This window comes from Protopterus annectens, chromosome 10.part0 (assembly GCF_019279795.1).
Source record: "Protopterus annectens isolate FY-2018-M chromosome 10.part0, PAN1.0, whole genome shotgun sequence".
NCBI classification, from domain to species: domain Eukaryota; kingdom Metazoa; phylum Chordata; order Ceratodontiformes; family Protopteridae; genus Protopterus; species Protopterus annectens.
Window position 1 is genome coordinate 304531420 of NC_056744.1, and position 17686 is coordinate 304549105.

The 17686-nt window shown below is 43.3% G+C and overlaps 1 protein-coding gene across 2 annotated transcripts in view; it reads right to left on the minus strand.

Annotated features, from left to right (window-relative positions):
• Positions 1-16318, minus strand: part of TMED5 (transmembrane p24 trafficking protein 5) — a 378250-nt gene extending 361932 nt beyond the window's left edge. For both annotated transcript variants that reach the window (XM_044085177.1, XR_006366634.1), the window contains exon 1: positions 15811-16318. In XM_044085177.1, the coding sequence (XP_043941112.1) occupies positions 15811-16008 (198 nt within the window). In that variant the 5' untranslated portion in view covers positions 16009-16318. The remainder of the gene's footprint in view (positions 1-15810) is intronic.
• Positions 16319-17686: the final 1368 nt, after the last annotated feature.

Consider the following 17686-nt stretch of genomic DNA (forward strand, 5'->3'; position numbering starts at 1 on the left):
GAAAGCATCACCCATGGGAATCTCACCGTTTGAAACTGCTGCAGACATGCAGTGCAAGGTATGAAAGCATCACCCATGGGAAACTCACTGTTTGAAACTGCTGCAGACATGCAGTGCAAGGTATGAAAGCATCACCCATGGGAATCTCACCGTTTGAAACTGCTGCAGACATGCAGTGCAAGGTATGAAAGCATCACTCATGGGAAGCTCACTGTTTGAAACTGCTGCAGACATGCAGTGCAAGGTATGAAAGCATCACTCATGGGAAGCTCACTGTTTGAAACTGCTGCAGACATGCAGTGCAAGGTATGAAAGCATCACTCATGGGAAGCTCACTGTTTGAAACTGCTGCAGACATGCAGTGCAATGTATGAAAGCATCACCCATGGGAAGCTCACTGTTTGAAACTGCTGCACATGCAGCGCAAGGTATGAAAGCATCCCTCATGGGAAGCTCATTGTTTGAAACTGCTGAAAAGCAAGTACAGGAGTCAGTCAAGAGCATGTACTGAAGAAATATGACATTATTTCACTGCGGTGATAAGAGAGGTACGTGATACAGGGTAAATAAAGTGGCAGTGCTGTCATTTGGTATATAATCTCTGCCAGTAGAAATTTGGATTGCAGCATGCAAGACTAATAACCAAACTAAGTGCCTTTTTTAGGCAAGGCTCAAAAGACAAACCCACCGCCGTAAATAGCACAAGTAACAAAAACTTAGGGTAATGCTACTCGATGCCAGAAGTCTAAACCTCAGAATGCATGCAATCAAAGCACTCCTCAATATGGAGAAAAATCGATATATGTGTAGAAACAGAAACGTGGTTTAAGGCTCCAGAGAGCACCCCAGCACTACCAGGCTACAACTCATTCCATACATTTCAGCCACAGAACTTGGACCGAAATACAAAAGGCAGGGGTATATCCATCAAGGATACCCACATCTCCAGGTTAGTGGCACAGTACGATGCTTCAGAGATCATCCATGTGCAACTAACAACGGGCAAAACTGCAATTCAAACTGTAGCTTGCTACAGATCACCGACCATGTCCGAGGACCCCCATTCCACATTTCTGGAAACATAAAGGTCCTACCAACACCCTAATATTGGGCAATTTCAATTACCCAAACATTAACTGGGAGAACTACTCAAGTACTAACTCCCTTGCCCAACATTTCCCAGAATTTATAAACTCAAATGCCCTGGATCAACTGGTCAACACTGCCACCAGAGGTGACGACATATTGGACCTGGTCATCACCAACATGGGCAATCAGTGTTCCACACCAGAGGTCAACCCCTCGCTGGTTAGATCTGACCATAAACAAATCACTTTGGATATCCACATTCTGTCCCCACCCCCAGACAAGTAAACCACCATGAAAAACGTTTCCAAAGCAAACTTCACATTACTTAAGACCGAGGTGGAAAGTTTCAAAGCCCCCATACTAAAGGATAATGCTGTCCAAGCTGCAAAATCCTTTACTAATGCATTCTACGGGCACCTACAAGAATGTGTGGATCGTGCTATCCCAAGCAAAGTCACTCCTCCAAGAAAAGGAAACCAGTCTGTTGGACTCCTGCCATAAACAAGCTATACAATAAAAGAAGGAAACTAGTACAGAAAAGAGTAAAATCCCAAGAAGGGAAGACATCCCTGATCAGTATCAGCAAGAAACTATGATCCTTCATAAAATCATCCAAGGCGAGCTTCGAAAGAAAAATTGACAAGGACTCCAAAGATAACCACAAGGCATTCTTTAGCTATGTCAAGAATCTAAGTGGCAATGCTCAGATCTGCTCGGAGTTAGTGCAGAATGGCTCAAAATACACTTAACCGACCAATATTGCCAACATCCTGGCAGACAGGTGCAGTGCAAACTTCACCCCCAAAAGGGCCCATAAGCATACCAGAAGAATGTAGAGCCCCTGAAATCACAGACACTTAGGTTAAAACCTCTCCAAAGCTAAAAACACAGCATAAGTGGGACTGGACGGTGTCCCAGGCTGCGTCCTACACAAGCTCAAAGACAAACTAAACCCTCACCTAAAACCACTGTTCAAACTCAACCTCTCCACAGGCTATGTACCCATAAAGTGGCACACAGCAACGGTCATTCCGCTCCACGAAGGTGGAGCCACAACAGACCCCAGGAACTATTGCCTTATAAGCCTGACTAGCTTGGTCTGCAAGGCTGTGGAGTGCATCATCATGAAACTCATTAACAGAGACATTGGGAACCTCCAAACAATGGACCCTAACCAGTTCAGCTTTGTTAAGGGCAGATCATGCCTCCTAAACCTGGTGGACTTCGAGACAGTTACCAAGGCTACAGACGAGGGAAAGGTGGTACACACAGCCTACTTAGACCTCACAAAGGCCTTCAACACCATTCCCCATTCTGGTATTATAGACAAGCTCACCAGCCTGAACATAAACGCCTACGTCACAAGATGGGCTGCCAACTGGCTCACGGACAGAACCCACATGGTGAGAGTTGTGGGAGCTAGGTCAAACTCTAAACCGGTTACAGGTGGTATTCCCCAGGGCTCAGTCCTAGGACCCCTCCTGTTCGGCATATACTTCTCAGAGGTACAGGCAAGCACAGGAGAACTATGGCTGACCAAGTTCGCAGGTGACTGCAAACTAGGGGCTATAATTGACTCTCCAGCTGACACAGACATCCTCCAAAAGGGTCTCACCGAGATGGATGCATGGTGTCAAAATCATGGCCTCAAGCTAAATGTCAAAAAGTGCATAGCCATCCCCTTTGGAAAAAACAAAGTACCCGCAAACTACCACATATGTGGCAGTCCCCTAAATACGGAAAATGTAATAAGGGATCTGGGGACCCAAGTAGATAGTAATCTCTCCTTTGAAAATCACATTGCCAAAGTGGTTAGAAAAACCTTCTACGTGGCCCACCTAATCACAAAAGGGTTTGCATCCAGATCAAAAGAGGTTATTGTGCCCCTCTACTCATAACTCATCAGACCCATTTTGGATGTACCTTACAAGACACCTGCAACAGCTGGAAAGACCACAGAAGTACCTCACCAAGAGGATCACTGGCCTCAAACAGATGCCCTATGCAGCTCGACTGAAGAAACTCCAGCTGTACTCAAGTTGCATACTGCCTACTCAGAGGTGATCTCTGCCTGACATACAAGGCCATGTCCAACCCAGAACCGATGGCCATGCTCCACCTAAAGAAAACCTTATCCCCTCAAGCCACATGTTCTAGGGATCTAAACCACACCACAACAATAAATAGGACGTTCTGGAGGGATAGATTCCTGTCCCAGAGACTTCCCATGCTTTGGAACAAGATTCCAATCTACATTAGGCAGCGGTCCTCGCTAACACTCTTCAAGAGAAACCTTGACGAGTGGATGGGAAACAGAAAGTTTACCCCGGGGGATCACTTCATTGGCTCTGCTGGACAGAGGCACAGGGAACTAATCTAAGGGGGCAGCAAAAGACAACACATTATGGCTAGGCTTATAAATGCCTTTGGGCAGATAGCCTAGTACCTTCCTATGAACAGGCTGTAGTTATATGGAAATAACTCAGCAGACAAAAAAAAAAAAAAGGTCAAGTGAAAGTAACAGAAAAAGTATACAATACTTCTTTGTTGTTCGGTACTAGCAGACACGTTATACAATGCTGCACACACATTATACAATGCTTTCATTCTCATTTCGAATTGGAAAAACTGCAGATTGTTAAAATACAGACAGTAGAATAAACTGACAATGAACAAATCCAGTAATTTAGCAAGATGCAATGCCTGTACTACAAAATGCATTCAGCGTGGATTTCAAAGTAGGCAGCAAATAACATGAAATGCAAGGAAGAGAGAACTCCATGTACTGTTTGAGAGTTACATCACACATGCTTTCTACAGACGTAGCAGCAGATAATAAAATCTATTATTTGATGAAGACAAAAGCCACTGGCTAAGCTAATTAACATCTCAAAAAAGACTGAATAACTGTTTACTAATCCTTTCCACAGAAACTAGAAGTCAGGAGAAGGCAGGTCATTCAGACATTTATAAGATAACTTTCTTTCAAAATAACAAGCCACAAGCTAAAATAATGAATGGTTCAATCTAAAAGGTGTTCATAGGTTCATACTAGGCTATCTGTCCTAGGGCATTTATAAGCCTAGCCAGAGTGTGTTTGGCTTTCACCACCCATTTTAAATTAATTTTGCTATGCCCTTTTTCGAGGTTAGTACACTGTGCCTCTGTCTTACAGTGACACAGAAGTGATACCCGGGGTAAACCTACGATCTCCCATCCACTCGTCAAGATTCCTCTTGAAGAGAGTCAATGAGGGACTCTGCCTAACCTGGACTGGGATTTTATTCCAGAGTTAAGGGAGCCTCTGGGTTATGAATCTGTCCCTCCAGCATGTCCTATTTATTTCAGTGATGAGGTTCAAGTCTCTCGAGCACGTAGCTCGATGGGATTTGGATTTTCTGAGGTGCAGCATGTCCATTAATTCTGGGTTGGACATGGCTTTATACGTCAGGCACAGATCGCCTCTGAGCAGGCAGTATGCCACTGAGTAGAGCTGGAGATTCTTTAACCGGGCAGCATATGGCATCTGTTTGAGCCCTTTGATCCTCTTGGTGAGGTACTTTTGGGGTCTTTCCAGTTGCTGTAGGTGTCTGGTAAGGTACATCCCAAAAGGGGCATTGTACTCAATTATGGGCCTGATGAGGGATGAGTAAAGAGGCACGATGACCTCCCCTGATCTAGATGTGAATCCCTTCATGATTAGGTGGGCTATATAAAATGTTTTTTAACCACTTTGGACACGTGGTTGTCAAATGAGAGATTGCTATCAACTTGGGTCCACAGGTCCCCAATTACTTCTTCTGTACTTAATGGATTACCACCTATGTGGTAATTTGTGGGCACTGTTTTGCCAAAGGGATGACTATACACTTTTGGCGTTTAGCTTGAGGCCATGGCTCTGGCACCAGTTGTCTGTTTCTATGAGGCCCTTTTGGAGGATGCTTGTGTCGGCTGGAGAGTTGATTATGGCACCCAGTTTGCAGTCATCTGCGAACTTGGTCAGCCACAGTCCTTCTGTGTTAACCTGTACCTCCGAGAAATATATACCGAACAAGAGAGGTCCCATGACTGAGCCTTGTGGGATGCCACTTGTAACTGGTTTGGAGTCTGACATGGCTCCAGCAATTCTAACCATGTGGGTTCTGTCCTTGAGCCAGTTTGCAACCCATCTAGTGATATAGGGGTTTATATTTAAGCTGGTGAGCTTATCTATAATGCCTAAGTGGTGTATTGTATCGAAGGCTTTTGCGAGGTCCAGGTAGGCTGTGTGGACCACTTTCCCCTCGTCAATGGCCTTGGTGACTGTTTCAAAGAAATCAACCAGGTTTAAGAGGCAGGATCTGCCCTTAAAGCCGAACTGGGTAGGATCCAGTGTCTGTAGGGCCCCAATATCTTTACTTATGAGGTCCATGATGATCCTTTCCATAGCTTTGCAGACCAAGCTACTCAGGCTTATGGGGCGATAGGTGGTGCCTCAACGGATCCTGGAAACTTTGTGGAGAGGGACCACTGTTGCTGTACGCCACTCTTTGGGTACATATCCTGTAGTAAGGCTGAGATTGAACAGTAGTTTTATGTTTGGGTTTAGCTCTTCTTGGAATTCATGTAGGACGCAGCCTGGGACACCATCTGTTCCCATTGATGCTGTGTTTTTTGCTTTGGAGAGGGCAGCTCTTACCTGAGCATCTGAGATGTCAGGGGGCAGCACTCTGCTGGGATAGATATTTGCCCTTTTGGTGGGGAGGGGGGGAGAAGTTTGTGCTGGACCTGTCAGCTAGTATGTTAGCAATGTCTGTGGGTTCAGTGTATTTTTTGTCATTTTGGACTAATTCTGAGCATATCTGGGAATTCCCACCCAGGTTCCTAAGAAAGCCTTGTGATTATCCTTGGTGTCCTGTGCAATTTTTCTCTCGAAGCTGGCCTTAGACGATTTTATGAGTCCCCGTAGTTTTTTGCTAATAATGATCAGAGATGCCTTCCCTTTTTGGGATTTTGCTCTATCATGTAATAGCTTCCTCCTCCTGTTGTATAGTTTGTTTATGGCTGGGGTCCACCAGACAGGACGTCTGCCTTTGGAGGATTGGGTCTTGGTTTTATTTGGGATTGCATGATCCATGCATTCCTGAAGGTGTTCATAGAATGCGTTTATAAAGGATTCTGCGGTCTGGGCCGTATTTTCCACAGGCCCGGGGGCTTTGAAGGATTCCAGCTTGGTTTTGAGGAGTGTGAAATTTGCTTTAGAGAAGTTTTTCACTGGTTTTCAGGACAGGGGGTGGAGTCGGGATGTGAATATCCAGTGAGATTAGTTTATGGTCTGATCTTACCAGTAAGGGATACACTTCTGGTCTGGAGTATAGAGTCTCCATGTTGGTGATGATCAGGTCCAGTATGTTTACTCCTCTTGTGGGAGTGATAACAAGTTGTTCCATAGCATTTGAGTTTATAAATTCTAGGAACCTTTGGGCTTGGGTGTTGGAGCTAGATTAATGCTCCCTGTCTATGTTTGGGTAGTTGAAGTCGCCCAATATAATGGTGTTTGGAGAGACCTTGTTCAAGGCTCCCGAGAGCACCCCAGCACTACCAGGTTATACCTCATACCATGCTTTTCGGCCCTAAAACTTGGACGAACCACAAAGGAGGGTGTCAATATTCGTCAAAGATACCCACATCTCCAGGTTGGTGGCACAGCACGAAGCATCAGAGACTATCCATGTGCAACTAACAGTGGTAAAACTGCCTTCCAGTTTATAGCCTGCTACAGACCACCCTCCCAAACTCAGGAACCCCACTCGGCCTTCCTGAGAACACTGGAAAATATGAAGCTCTCTCCAAACACCATTATATTGGGCGACTTCAACTACCCAAACAGACTGGGAGCATTACTCTAGCTCCAACACCCTAGCCCAAAGGTTCCTAGAATTTATAAACTCAAATGCTATGGAACAACTTGTTACCACTCCCACAAGAGGGGAAAACATACTGGACCTGATCATCACCAACATGGGGACTCTATGCTCCAGACCAGAAGAGTATCCCTCACTGGTAAGATCAGACCATAAACTAATCTCACTGGACATTCACATCCCAACTCCACCCCCTGCCCTGCAAACCACAGTGAAAAACTTCTCTAAATTTCACACTCCTCAAAACCGAGGTGGAATCCTTCAAAGCCCCCGGGCCTGTGGAAAATACGGCCCAGACCGCAGAATCCTTTATAAACGCATTCTAGGAACACCTTCAGGAATGCATGGATCATGCAATCCCAAATAAAACCAAGACCCAATCCTCCAAAGGCAGACGGCCTGTCTGGTGGACCCCAGCCATAAACAAACTATACAACAGAAGGAGGAAGCTACTACATAATAGAGCAAAATCCCAAAAAGGGGAGGCATCTCTGATCAGTATTAGCAGAAAACTACGGGCACTCATAAAATCGTCTAAGGCCAGCTTCGAGAAAAATTGCACAGGACACTAAGGATAATCACAAGGCTTTCTTTAGTTATGTTAGGAACCTGTGTGGGAATTCCCAGATATGCTCAGAATTAGTCCAAAATGGCAAAAAATACACAGAGCCCACAGACGTTGCCAACATCCTAGCTGACAGGTTCAGCGCAAACTTCTCCCCACCAAAAGGGCAAATATCTATCCCAGCAGAGTGCTGCCCCCCTTACATCTCAGATGCTCAGGTAAGAGCTGCCTTCTCCAAAGCAAAAAACACAGCATCAATGGGACCAGACGGTGTCCCGGGCTGCGTCCTACATGAACTCCAAGAAGAGCTAAACCCAAACATAAAACTACTGTTCAATCTCAGCCTTACTACAGGATATGTACCCAAAGAGTGGCGTACAGCAACAGTGGTCCCTCTCCACAAAGGTGGTGCCTCAATGGATCCTGGAAACTATCGCCCCATAAGCCTGACTAGCTTGGTCTGCAAAGCTATGGAAAGGATCATCATGGACCTCATAAATAAAGATATTGGGGACCTACAGACACTGGATCCTACCCAGTTCGGCTTTAAGGGCAGATCCTGCCTGTTAAACCTGGTTGAATTCTTTGAAACAGTCACCAAGGCCATTGACGAGGGGAAGGTGGTCCACACAGCCTACCTGGACCTCGCAAAAGCCTTCGATACAATACACCACTCTGGCATTATAGATAAGATCACCAGCTTAAATATAAACCCCAATATCACTAGATGGGTTGCAAACTGGCTCAAGGACAGAACCCACATGGTTAGAATTGCTGGAGCCATGGCAGACTCCAAACCAGTTACAAGTGGCATCCCACAAGGCTCAGTCCTGGGACCTCTCTTGTTTGGTATATATTTCTCGGAGGTACAGGCCAACACGGAAGGTCTGTGGCTGATCAAGTTCGCAGATGACTGCAAACTGGGCGCCATAATCGACTCTCCAGCCGACACAAGCATCCTCCAAAAGGGCCTCATAGAAACAGACAACTGGTGCCAGAGCCATGGCCTCAAGCTAAACGCCAAAAAGTGTATAGTCATCCCCTTTGGCAAAAAAAGTGCCCACAAATTACCACATAGGTGGTAATCCATTAAGTACAGAAGAAGTAATTAGGGACCTGGGGACCCAAGTTGATAGCAATCTCTCATTTGACAACCACATGGCCAAAGTGGTTAGAAAAACATTTTATACAGCCCACCTAATCATGAAGGGATTCACATCTAGATCAGGGGAGGTCATCGTGCCTCTTTACTCATCCCTCATCAGGCCCATAATTGAGTACAGTGCCCCTTTTGGGATGTACCTTACCAGACACCTGCAGCAACTGGAAAGATCCCAAAAGTACCTCACCAAGAGGATCAAAGGACTCAAACAGATGCCATATGCTGCCCAGTTAAAGAAACTCCAGCTCTAGTGGCATACCGCCTGCTCAGAGGCTATCTGTGCCTGACGTATAAAGCCATGTCCAACCCGGAATTAATGGACATGTTGCACTTCAGAAAATCCATATCCCATCGAGCTACGCGCTCGAGAGACTTGAACCTCAGCACTGAAATAAATAGGACATGCTGGAGGGACAGATTCATAACCCAGAGGCTCCCTTCACTCTGGAATAAAATCCCAGTCCAGGTTAGGCAGAGTCCCTCATTGACTCTCTTCAAGAGGAATCTTGAGGAGTGGATGGGAGATCGTAGGTTTACCCCAGGTATCACTTCTGCGTCACTGTTAGACAGAGGCACAGTATACTAACCTCGAAAAAGGGCATAGCAAAACTTATTTAAAATGGGTGGCGAAAGCCAAACACACTCTGGCTAGGCTTATAAATGCCCTAGGGCAGATAGCCTAGTATGAACCTATGTATCTGAACAAAGGAATCAGAGAGGTTTAAAATATGACAGACCACAATTTAATGGAGTTTTCTTTATGCAAACAAATGTTCAGTGTCAATTGAGCAGTCTGCAGTTAACGGCAGCTAGACATTCTGTTCTTATGGTTACAAGTGAACAAGCTGACAAAGTGAAGGCAGCAAATCTATTACATACGACAGCTTTTTTAAATGTCTTTTTCTAACGTTTGTGTTACATGCACACACTAATGTTTGGCAGGTTGATCCTTTATTTGTGCTATATTTAGAGCCCCTTGGAAAAAAAGATAAGGGATTCCGACATTTGAGGATGTAATTTGTATGGTAATCAATTAAAGTTAGCTTTAGTTGCAGAAGATCTTATTTTGTATCTGATCAAACCAGAAAAGAGCACTTCAGGTTCTGTAACATTCTGAGACAATTTATAGTGTTTTGGGATATAAAATTAAGACAAAAGCATTGTTGTAAATTATATACCCACAAATTAATTGGTTCAACAATACCCATGGAGACCAGATTAAATGAGGTATTTAGGAGTATGGGTTAAAAAGGATTCTGTCATGGCAACTAGGGCTATGCATGAAGGGACTAAACAAAAGAGAATACAAAAACTGAGAAACTAGAAGCTCTTGTTTATGGATGTGGACAGCAAGATCCAAGCAGTGAAAATGTTTTTTGTACTTTAGTTTTATATACAGGTCAGGTGTATTTTTCAACCAGAGGAGATGCTGTGAACAGTAATTAATAAAGAACAGAAGGATATTACCTGGGAGGGGGAAGAGGACAGGGGGCAAGTGAGATTAAGTTGATCCTTCCAGCAGAACAAGGCAGTTTAGGATGACCTGATTTGAAGTTATATTTTAGGGTTACACAGTTAAGGCTCATACACAACATACTCAAAGCTATAATTTGAAGTGGAAAGGGATGATGATGATGAAACAGGGCAATTCAAGAAATATTTATTTTATAAAGGACAGCGTGGGATTTTGAATTCGGATCCTTAAGTAGAATAACAGCCATTCAGATTATTTTAGGTCATAAAAGAGCAGAAAATATTCTAAGAACTAAGCAAACATGAGACTGGAGAAAGAAGATTCTGCTGATAGGGCTGACTTCAATTAGGGGTACACAGAATAGGCAAGAGGAGGCTGGAATTTATTAGAAAACCAGAGAGGGAAAGGTAGCAGAATGGGAAGACGCCAAGGAAACATTTGTACTGCAAGCTACAGACTGCTTTCCTTATCAGGGATTGATATCGGAATATAGGCAAACAGAGTGATAGCGGAACCCTAAGTGAAAGACCTGCTCTGGTAGAGTTTTTAGTTGAATTTGTTACAGAAACTGATGCTAAAAAAAAAGGATAATTTGTACGGCATGTAACTGCACGATAAGTATAGAAACCAATAAAAAGAGTGAAAAGAGAGGCTTAATAAGCAACTCACAAGGAAAGAATGGGAGGACATATATACGGCTCCCATGCGTGCTACAAAGTCTATAAGATGTAGGACTTTTGCACAGAAGTCTTTGCATAAGTAGTTTTATACTTCAAGCTGACTCCAAAGATTTATTCCTCAAGTAGACGGCAAATGTTAGAAACATGAGGAAGAACGAGGTAACCAGGAACAGATGTTTTGCGAGTGTAATGAGTTGTCAGACTTCTAATTGTTTCAGATGGGATAGAACAGCTGCACTGCCTAGACAAAGTAAAGGCGTGTCAAGTTTAATTCTGATGGCTACATATCAAAAATAGTTCATCTATTTATTTCATTGTGTTTTTTCTTACGGTAATCTAAATATGTTTGATTATGATCAAATTAGTACTGATGTGTTTTGGGAGTGTCACTTGGTATTGCTACTTGCTATTTTGTTACCTATGTAATCCTTAATTTTTTTGTAACTGGAGCTTTTCTCCTTGGGTCTCCACTGAAAACGGCCCTCTGGCCCAGCTGGACCAACCCCGTTAACAAATGTCAATAAATAAATAAATACCAAAAAAGCAATTACTAGAAAATGGAAATCAACGTTTAAGCCAACTGTAATAACAGTAATGAATATTGTAAAAGAAATAAAAAAGAACTGCAAATGAGATCTTTAGAAAAGGGTAGGAGCAAATTACATAGAAAAAAAATGAAATTTGTTGGAACAATACATGAAGAATAATGTTTTGGAGGAGGAGTGAGGTTTTTAAGGGAAGGCAGGAATTGAGCAATTTATATGATGCTAGATTAATAATAACAGTGTAAAAGAATGCAAGTGATTTATAACATTTGTAACTGTGAACATGTTAACATGTTTTTTTTTTCTTTTAAATAAAAGGTATACTTGTCCATGTCTTAAATGATACTTCAATAAATGTGTTAAAAATCATATTGCTGTCACCATTTCAACACAGTAACATGCATATCTTTCACCACCACAATGTACATCTCCTGCACACTGAATAGACAGACTTAACAGATTACAGCCATCTAGCAAAATCTCTATTTCAAGAAACAGGTACAATAGTTTCATCAGTGATCCAGACATTATTATTTTACATTAACTTGAAGGCAAAAGGAATGAGACCATCTTGTCTGTTCCAACTGCTTTTACCTCCATTCCATGCATTCTTCACCATGCACTCCAGTAGTCCATTCATGGGTCTACAACTCTCGAAGTGAAAACATATTTTCAGACAGCAAAGAAGCAGTATGTCTCTACAACCTGCTACATATGCTCCAATCCTTACTCTTTGTCTTTCCTGTTCAGAACAGTTCTTCACATCTCCAAAACAATTTCTACACCAATACTATGAACTCAGTTTTTTTTTCTGATCTCAAGGGAGAAGAGATCAACCTCCTGTAGCTTATGGCCATATTACCCCCCTCCACCCCATGTTTTTTTCTAACTGTGGGTTTTCTAGATTCCTTACACTTGTTTGATATCCTTTTCTGTCATCCAAAACTGTATACAATACTCATGGTGCAGTCTGGTCAAGACCATGTAGAGTGGAAGCATTATTTCTTTATCTCTAGACCCCCCCCCCCAGAGGATACAACCCAGCATTTTGTCCGCTACTGTCACTGCCCTCTCACTTGACTCCTTGAACTGCTGGTGGCATGACGTCAACATCACAGGGAAAAGGAATGAACAGGCTACCTTATGCTTCTGCCTCACCATACAACTCTCCAAAAACAATTTTCAATATTCTCTACCTGTACTCTCTGTAGCCATTTCTTAGTGTTCTACAGTTCCTTCTGATTCAATACCTCCTGCACTAAAAGCCAACACAAACTGCTCACTAAACACCCAAACTTGTTCTTCCTCTGTTTAACTTCCCACCTATACTGCCCTCATTTTCCAGTTTGTGTTCACAAGCCGATATCTTTTTTTCTTATTCTGTAAGCAAAAATAAATTGGTCATTCCACCAGTTATGTGGTGTGTTGCTTCATTCCCCAGCTAGAGGTGGATTTTGTGAGAATTCAACACTGCAGATGTACGTATGTTAGGTTTTTACGTGTTTTCTCATTTCTTTAAAACTGAATTGGGCTGACAAACATTCAATCACTATTCTGATGGGCAACTGTAATTACAATGAAAACCATCAAAGTCACTGTGCATTAAATAAATGTGTATGGAAAAGCTTAAAATGACTTCACCAACTCTGTCTCAGTAACTGCATTTGTCCCGTAGAAGGAATGAGAATATAGAGAAATAAAGAGAGACACCCAAGCCTTTAGAAAGGCTTGTAATTTAGTTAAAATTGCATATGTGCAAAACAAAGCTGAAGTACTTAAGGTAATAAAATGAAAAAAACACTTGCATCTCAAGAATTATTAGCAAATCACTATTAGAAGTTCACAGAAATAACTGTAATAAGTGCACACACACTACCAATCACAACAGAAGAACTACAATTGCCTTGATCACAATAACCAAGAAGATGGGTTGTGGTGCACAAGCAAGGCGTCTGATCATTCAACCAGCATTCTAGGCTGTGGAACAAGCCTGGAGCAGTGGTCAAGCTGGTATGGAAAGTGGAATAAACATGAAGCAGTGGGACATGGGGGTTCTAGTGCATCACTCCATGAAAGTAAGCTTCCGGTACATTAAGTAAGAGCAAGCAGTATGGGAAGCGTTTGCTTCCTTCATAGTAGTGCCATAGCACATTCAGGGAATAGAGGTGTGTTAAAAAAGAACTCATACACAAAGTAAAGAGACAAAAACTTCACAACAAGAAAGGCTAACCCTACAGAGATTGCAGTAAAGTACAGTCATCTACCCCTCTTTTCAAAAAGCATCTAAAAATCTTCCTTAACTTGCAATGGCTGTGTACATGTACTAACGCTGGCTGAATCTACTTATATCATAACTAACCTTTTTTCTACATTTAAACACGGTTGTCAAAAATGTCCTTTTGTCTTCTTCCTTCTATTCTATATACCTAATTTTTAAGTCATTCTCTCATGGCTCTCTTTTTTATGTAATGTAAATAAGCTAGACTCGTATGACTTTTCATACCATGTATAACTAAATGTATTTTTTTTAATATTCCTTTATGTCTATATTTACACATGTATATTAAACTGTATCTATCTGCTGTGGAGCTTTTCTCCCCGGGCCTCTACTGAAAATGGACGTATATCCAGCTAGACTAGCCCGGTCAACAAATGTAAAATAATAAAAAATAAATAAATAAATAAATAAATAAATAATTTTAAAAAAGTATAAAAATGACTCCTTGAAAATCTGGTAGGGTGGCTCTGTCGGCAGGTAGCAACATGTACACATCTTTTTTGAAATGTAAAGTCATATACATGCACGGGGGCGGCCACGGTGGTGCAGCGATTAGTATTGCCGCCTCACAGCAAGAGGTTCTCCAGTTCGATTCTCGGCTGGGGTGCCTTCTGTGCAGAGTCTGCATGTCCTCCCTGTGGTCGCGTGGGTTTCCTCTGGGTGCTCCGGTTTCCTCCCACATCCTAAAGACATGCAGTAGGTGGACTGGACACACTAAATTGGCCCTAGGTGTGAGGGTGTGTGCCTTCTGTGGAAGGTTGGGTGCCAGGCTGGCAACTTGACACCATAAAACTCCACTGCCATTCATGAGCGGACAGATGATCCGCTGTGGCGACCCCTAACTGGGAAAAGCTGAAAGAATAAAAAGAAAGTCATACACGTGCACAAAAATGTCATAGCTCAAAGACACTACAATCAAAATTGAATTCATTTCCGGCATGGTTTTCTTAGTAACCGGACAGGACCGAGAACATTAAAAAGAAACTCAGACCAAACACTATAAAGATTTTCCTTCCAAAAAAAAAGTGTTTTTTTTTTTTAATTGGGCTGCCATGGTGGTACAGCGGTTAGCATTGCCACCTCACAGCAAGAGGTTCTCTGGTTCGATCCTTGGCAGAGGTGCCTTCCGTGCGGAGTCTGCATGCCCTCCCTGTGGTCGTGTGGGTTTCCTCCAGGTGCTCCGGCTTCCTCCCGCACCCCAAAGACATGCTGTAGGTTGATTGGACACTCTAAATTGGCCCTAGGTGCGAGTGTGTGTGTGTGTCTTCTGTGGAAGGCTGGGCACTGAGCTGGCAACGAACAGTAAAACTCCACTGCCAATCATGAGCGGACAGATGATTCGCTGTGGCGACCCCTAACCGGGAAAAGCTGCAAGAAGAAGGAAAAAAAAAAAAAAAAAAAAAAACACATACAGGAATCTCTATGCAGGTACATGGGAATGGTATGTTGTTGTGTTTACACTGGTGCAGCACTTGGTTTTCTGGTTCGATTCCTGGCTGGGTTGCTTTTTCAGTGGGGAGTCTATCCAGTGAGTAACCAATATACCCACTAGTCCCAATGACATAAAGACTGATTGCGTGGGAGACCATAAAAACAAGCCATCGATGTGGTGTGTTTTTACGGTATGATGTCCTGACATCCTCTACAACATTATCTCCTGCCTTACACCCCTTGCTTGACAGGACAGACATACCTCTCAATCTCCACGCACTGCAAACCATAGTGCTGGCCTTTAAAAAATCATAGTAGATGAAGTCAGAAAAAGGAATGCTTTTTATTCTTCACGTTGATAAGTTTTCTTGTCTAAAGCCAAAATCATACCACGTATGTCTAGATCACAGCAGTTGAAACATACTTGGAGAGACTCCAGCTTTTCCATGAAGTTGAACAAGAAAAGGCAGAAGTCCAAACACAGATGAATGAATTCTTAAACAAGTCTGAAACAAAGGCGAGTACGATTGAGATACAGACAAAAAAATATCTAAATTCCTATACAGTTTTACTTTTTGGGTGACAACACTTTCTTAGTCTTCCTATACCAAACAGCTTCCTTATACTTTACAAACTAAGACAGATTACTCAAAGACTGAACATATCTGCACAGCTAGAGTCACCTGGTACTCAATCTCCAGTGAAGCATCTTTCCTCATAGTTTGATAAAAACATTCCTTCTGTCCAGCGGGCAGCGTGAAAGTAAAGTCACCATCCACAGACTGAGTGAAACCCCGCGCTTCCCGCAACCACAACAGTAGCAGGCACAGTACAGAGAGGGCGACAGAGGAAAGAATAAGCGGCGGAACAGGCCTGTCCATGGCCCCACTCAGACGAGAGTTTTACAAGTCAGTCTCCGGAAAGAGGGCGAAAGACACACCCGGAGAAGCACGACACAAGGCCTCAGACTATTAGAACACCAGAAGGGGAAGGGCGCTACTCCTCCGCTGATGACTTACACCAAGTGTCCTCCAGCTTCTCCCATTACCAGCTGTACATAGACAGCACACTTCAAGGAGAGCCCAGTCCGAAAATCCAGCATGCAATCCTAGAATTACAATAGGGTACCCTTGGCTCACAGTTGAAGCATCTTACATCCCACCCCTCAGCCATTAGGAAGGATAGTTTTTCATCAGTATCTCACGGTAGTAAAAACACACGGGAAATTGCATCACGGACTACAATTCCTATAAGGCATCGAATATGACAACAACAACGTAAATCACTAAGGAATGTGTAGTCCGAACCTTACTCTTAACAACGCTTAATAGGAGAAAGAAAACTACTATTCCCACAATGCAACATGAGTACCGGTTTTATATATCTTTAGTGACGCCAAAGTAGGCGACATTTGGAAAAGTGTGGCCTTTTTTCTTTTCAAAGTTTTCACAACGTAAGGGACACTTCATTTCCCAAGATGCATTATTGACGTGACTTTCTACAATCAAAGCAAGGGGAGGAGTATGGAGGCTGTCAGTTGTGGCCAATCGTTTTTAATGTGGGTGTAGACATGCTTCCAACGGGTGGCCTTGGTTTTTGGGGAAGGGGGTGGGGCATTTGACATCTCGTCACTGCTTCCAACTCAGCTCGAGGGGGACATAGGTAACGGACGCGGTGGCGCGTCACGAGACGATCATCGGAACGTTGTTAACAGGCAGCGGAAAGCTGCTAACAAGGCCTGTAGTGCCTTAAGTGGATATGGCAACGGCGGTGGCTCTGAGGAGAAGCGGCTCGGCTTGAGCGGGCCCGGGGTGAGCCGCGAAGATGTCCCATCCGGTTGGTACGAGAAGATGAAACGGCAGCTGTGGCAGCAGGAGCGAAGGGTTCGTTTCTTGTGGCTGCTGGTTGTGGTGATATGTTGGTAAGCGAAAGTGATGCTGGTACTTTTATTACCCGAGTATGTGTTTGTAGTGTGTAATGCCATGTGTGAGGGAAAGAGGTGTATCTTTGTGTTGAGGTAGGTTGTTTACCACCCGGTTCTGCGAGAGAGATACGTTATTATAGCGGTTGCCATCAACCTGTTGTTAGTGTTAGCCAATGCAAGATGTAACACCATTGTTGTCTTTTACCTCAGAGTGGGAATTCCTGCTGTGTTGTCATTATTTACAGTATGAGCTGGGGTTGTCAACATGCTGTTTGTTATCCCTTACCTGGTGTCAGAAACGCACTTCTGTGCGTCACGCACTAAGGTGAGTTGAGAGGTAGGCGAACACTGTCTGTTGACTTGAATTGTTGACTAAGATCATGCAAATACTTTCTGAAATAAAAGATGTCCAGTACTCCAACGATTGCCACCCTTATCCCTAAAATTACCAGGTTCGACAGGGGCAGAGCAAAATTTTATGCCCAAATGAGAGGTGGTTGCTATGTACGATCACCTGTATAGTAATCATTAGGTAATTTTTCAGTGTTCAGTCTTGCCTTTTTTCCTCGCTGATCTGATGAAAAGGGGGCACGTTTGGAGCAGTCCTCGTTACCAAGTGCGTGATGCTGCTGCGT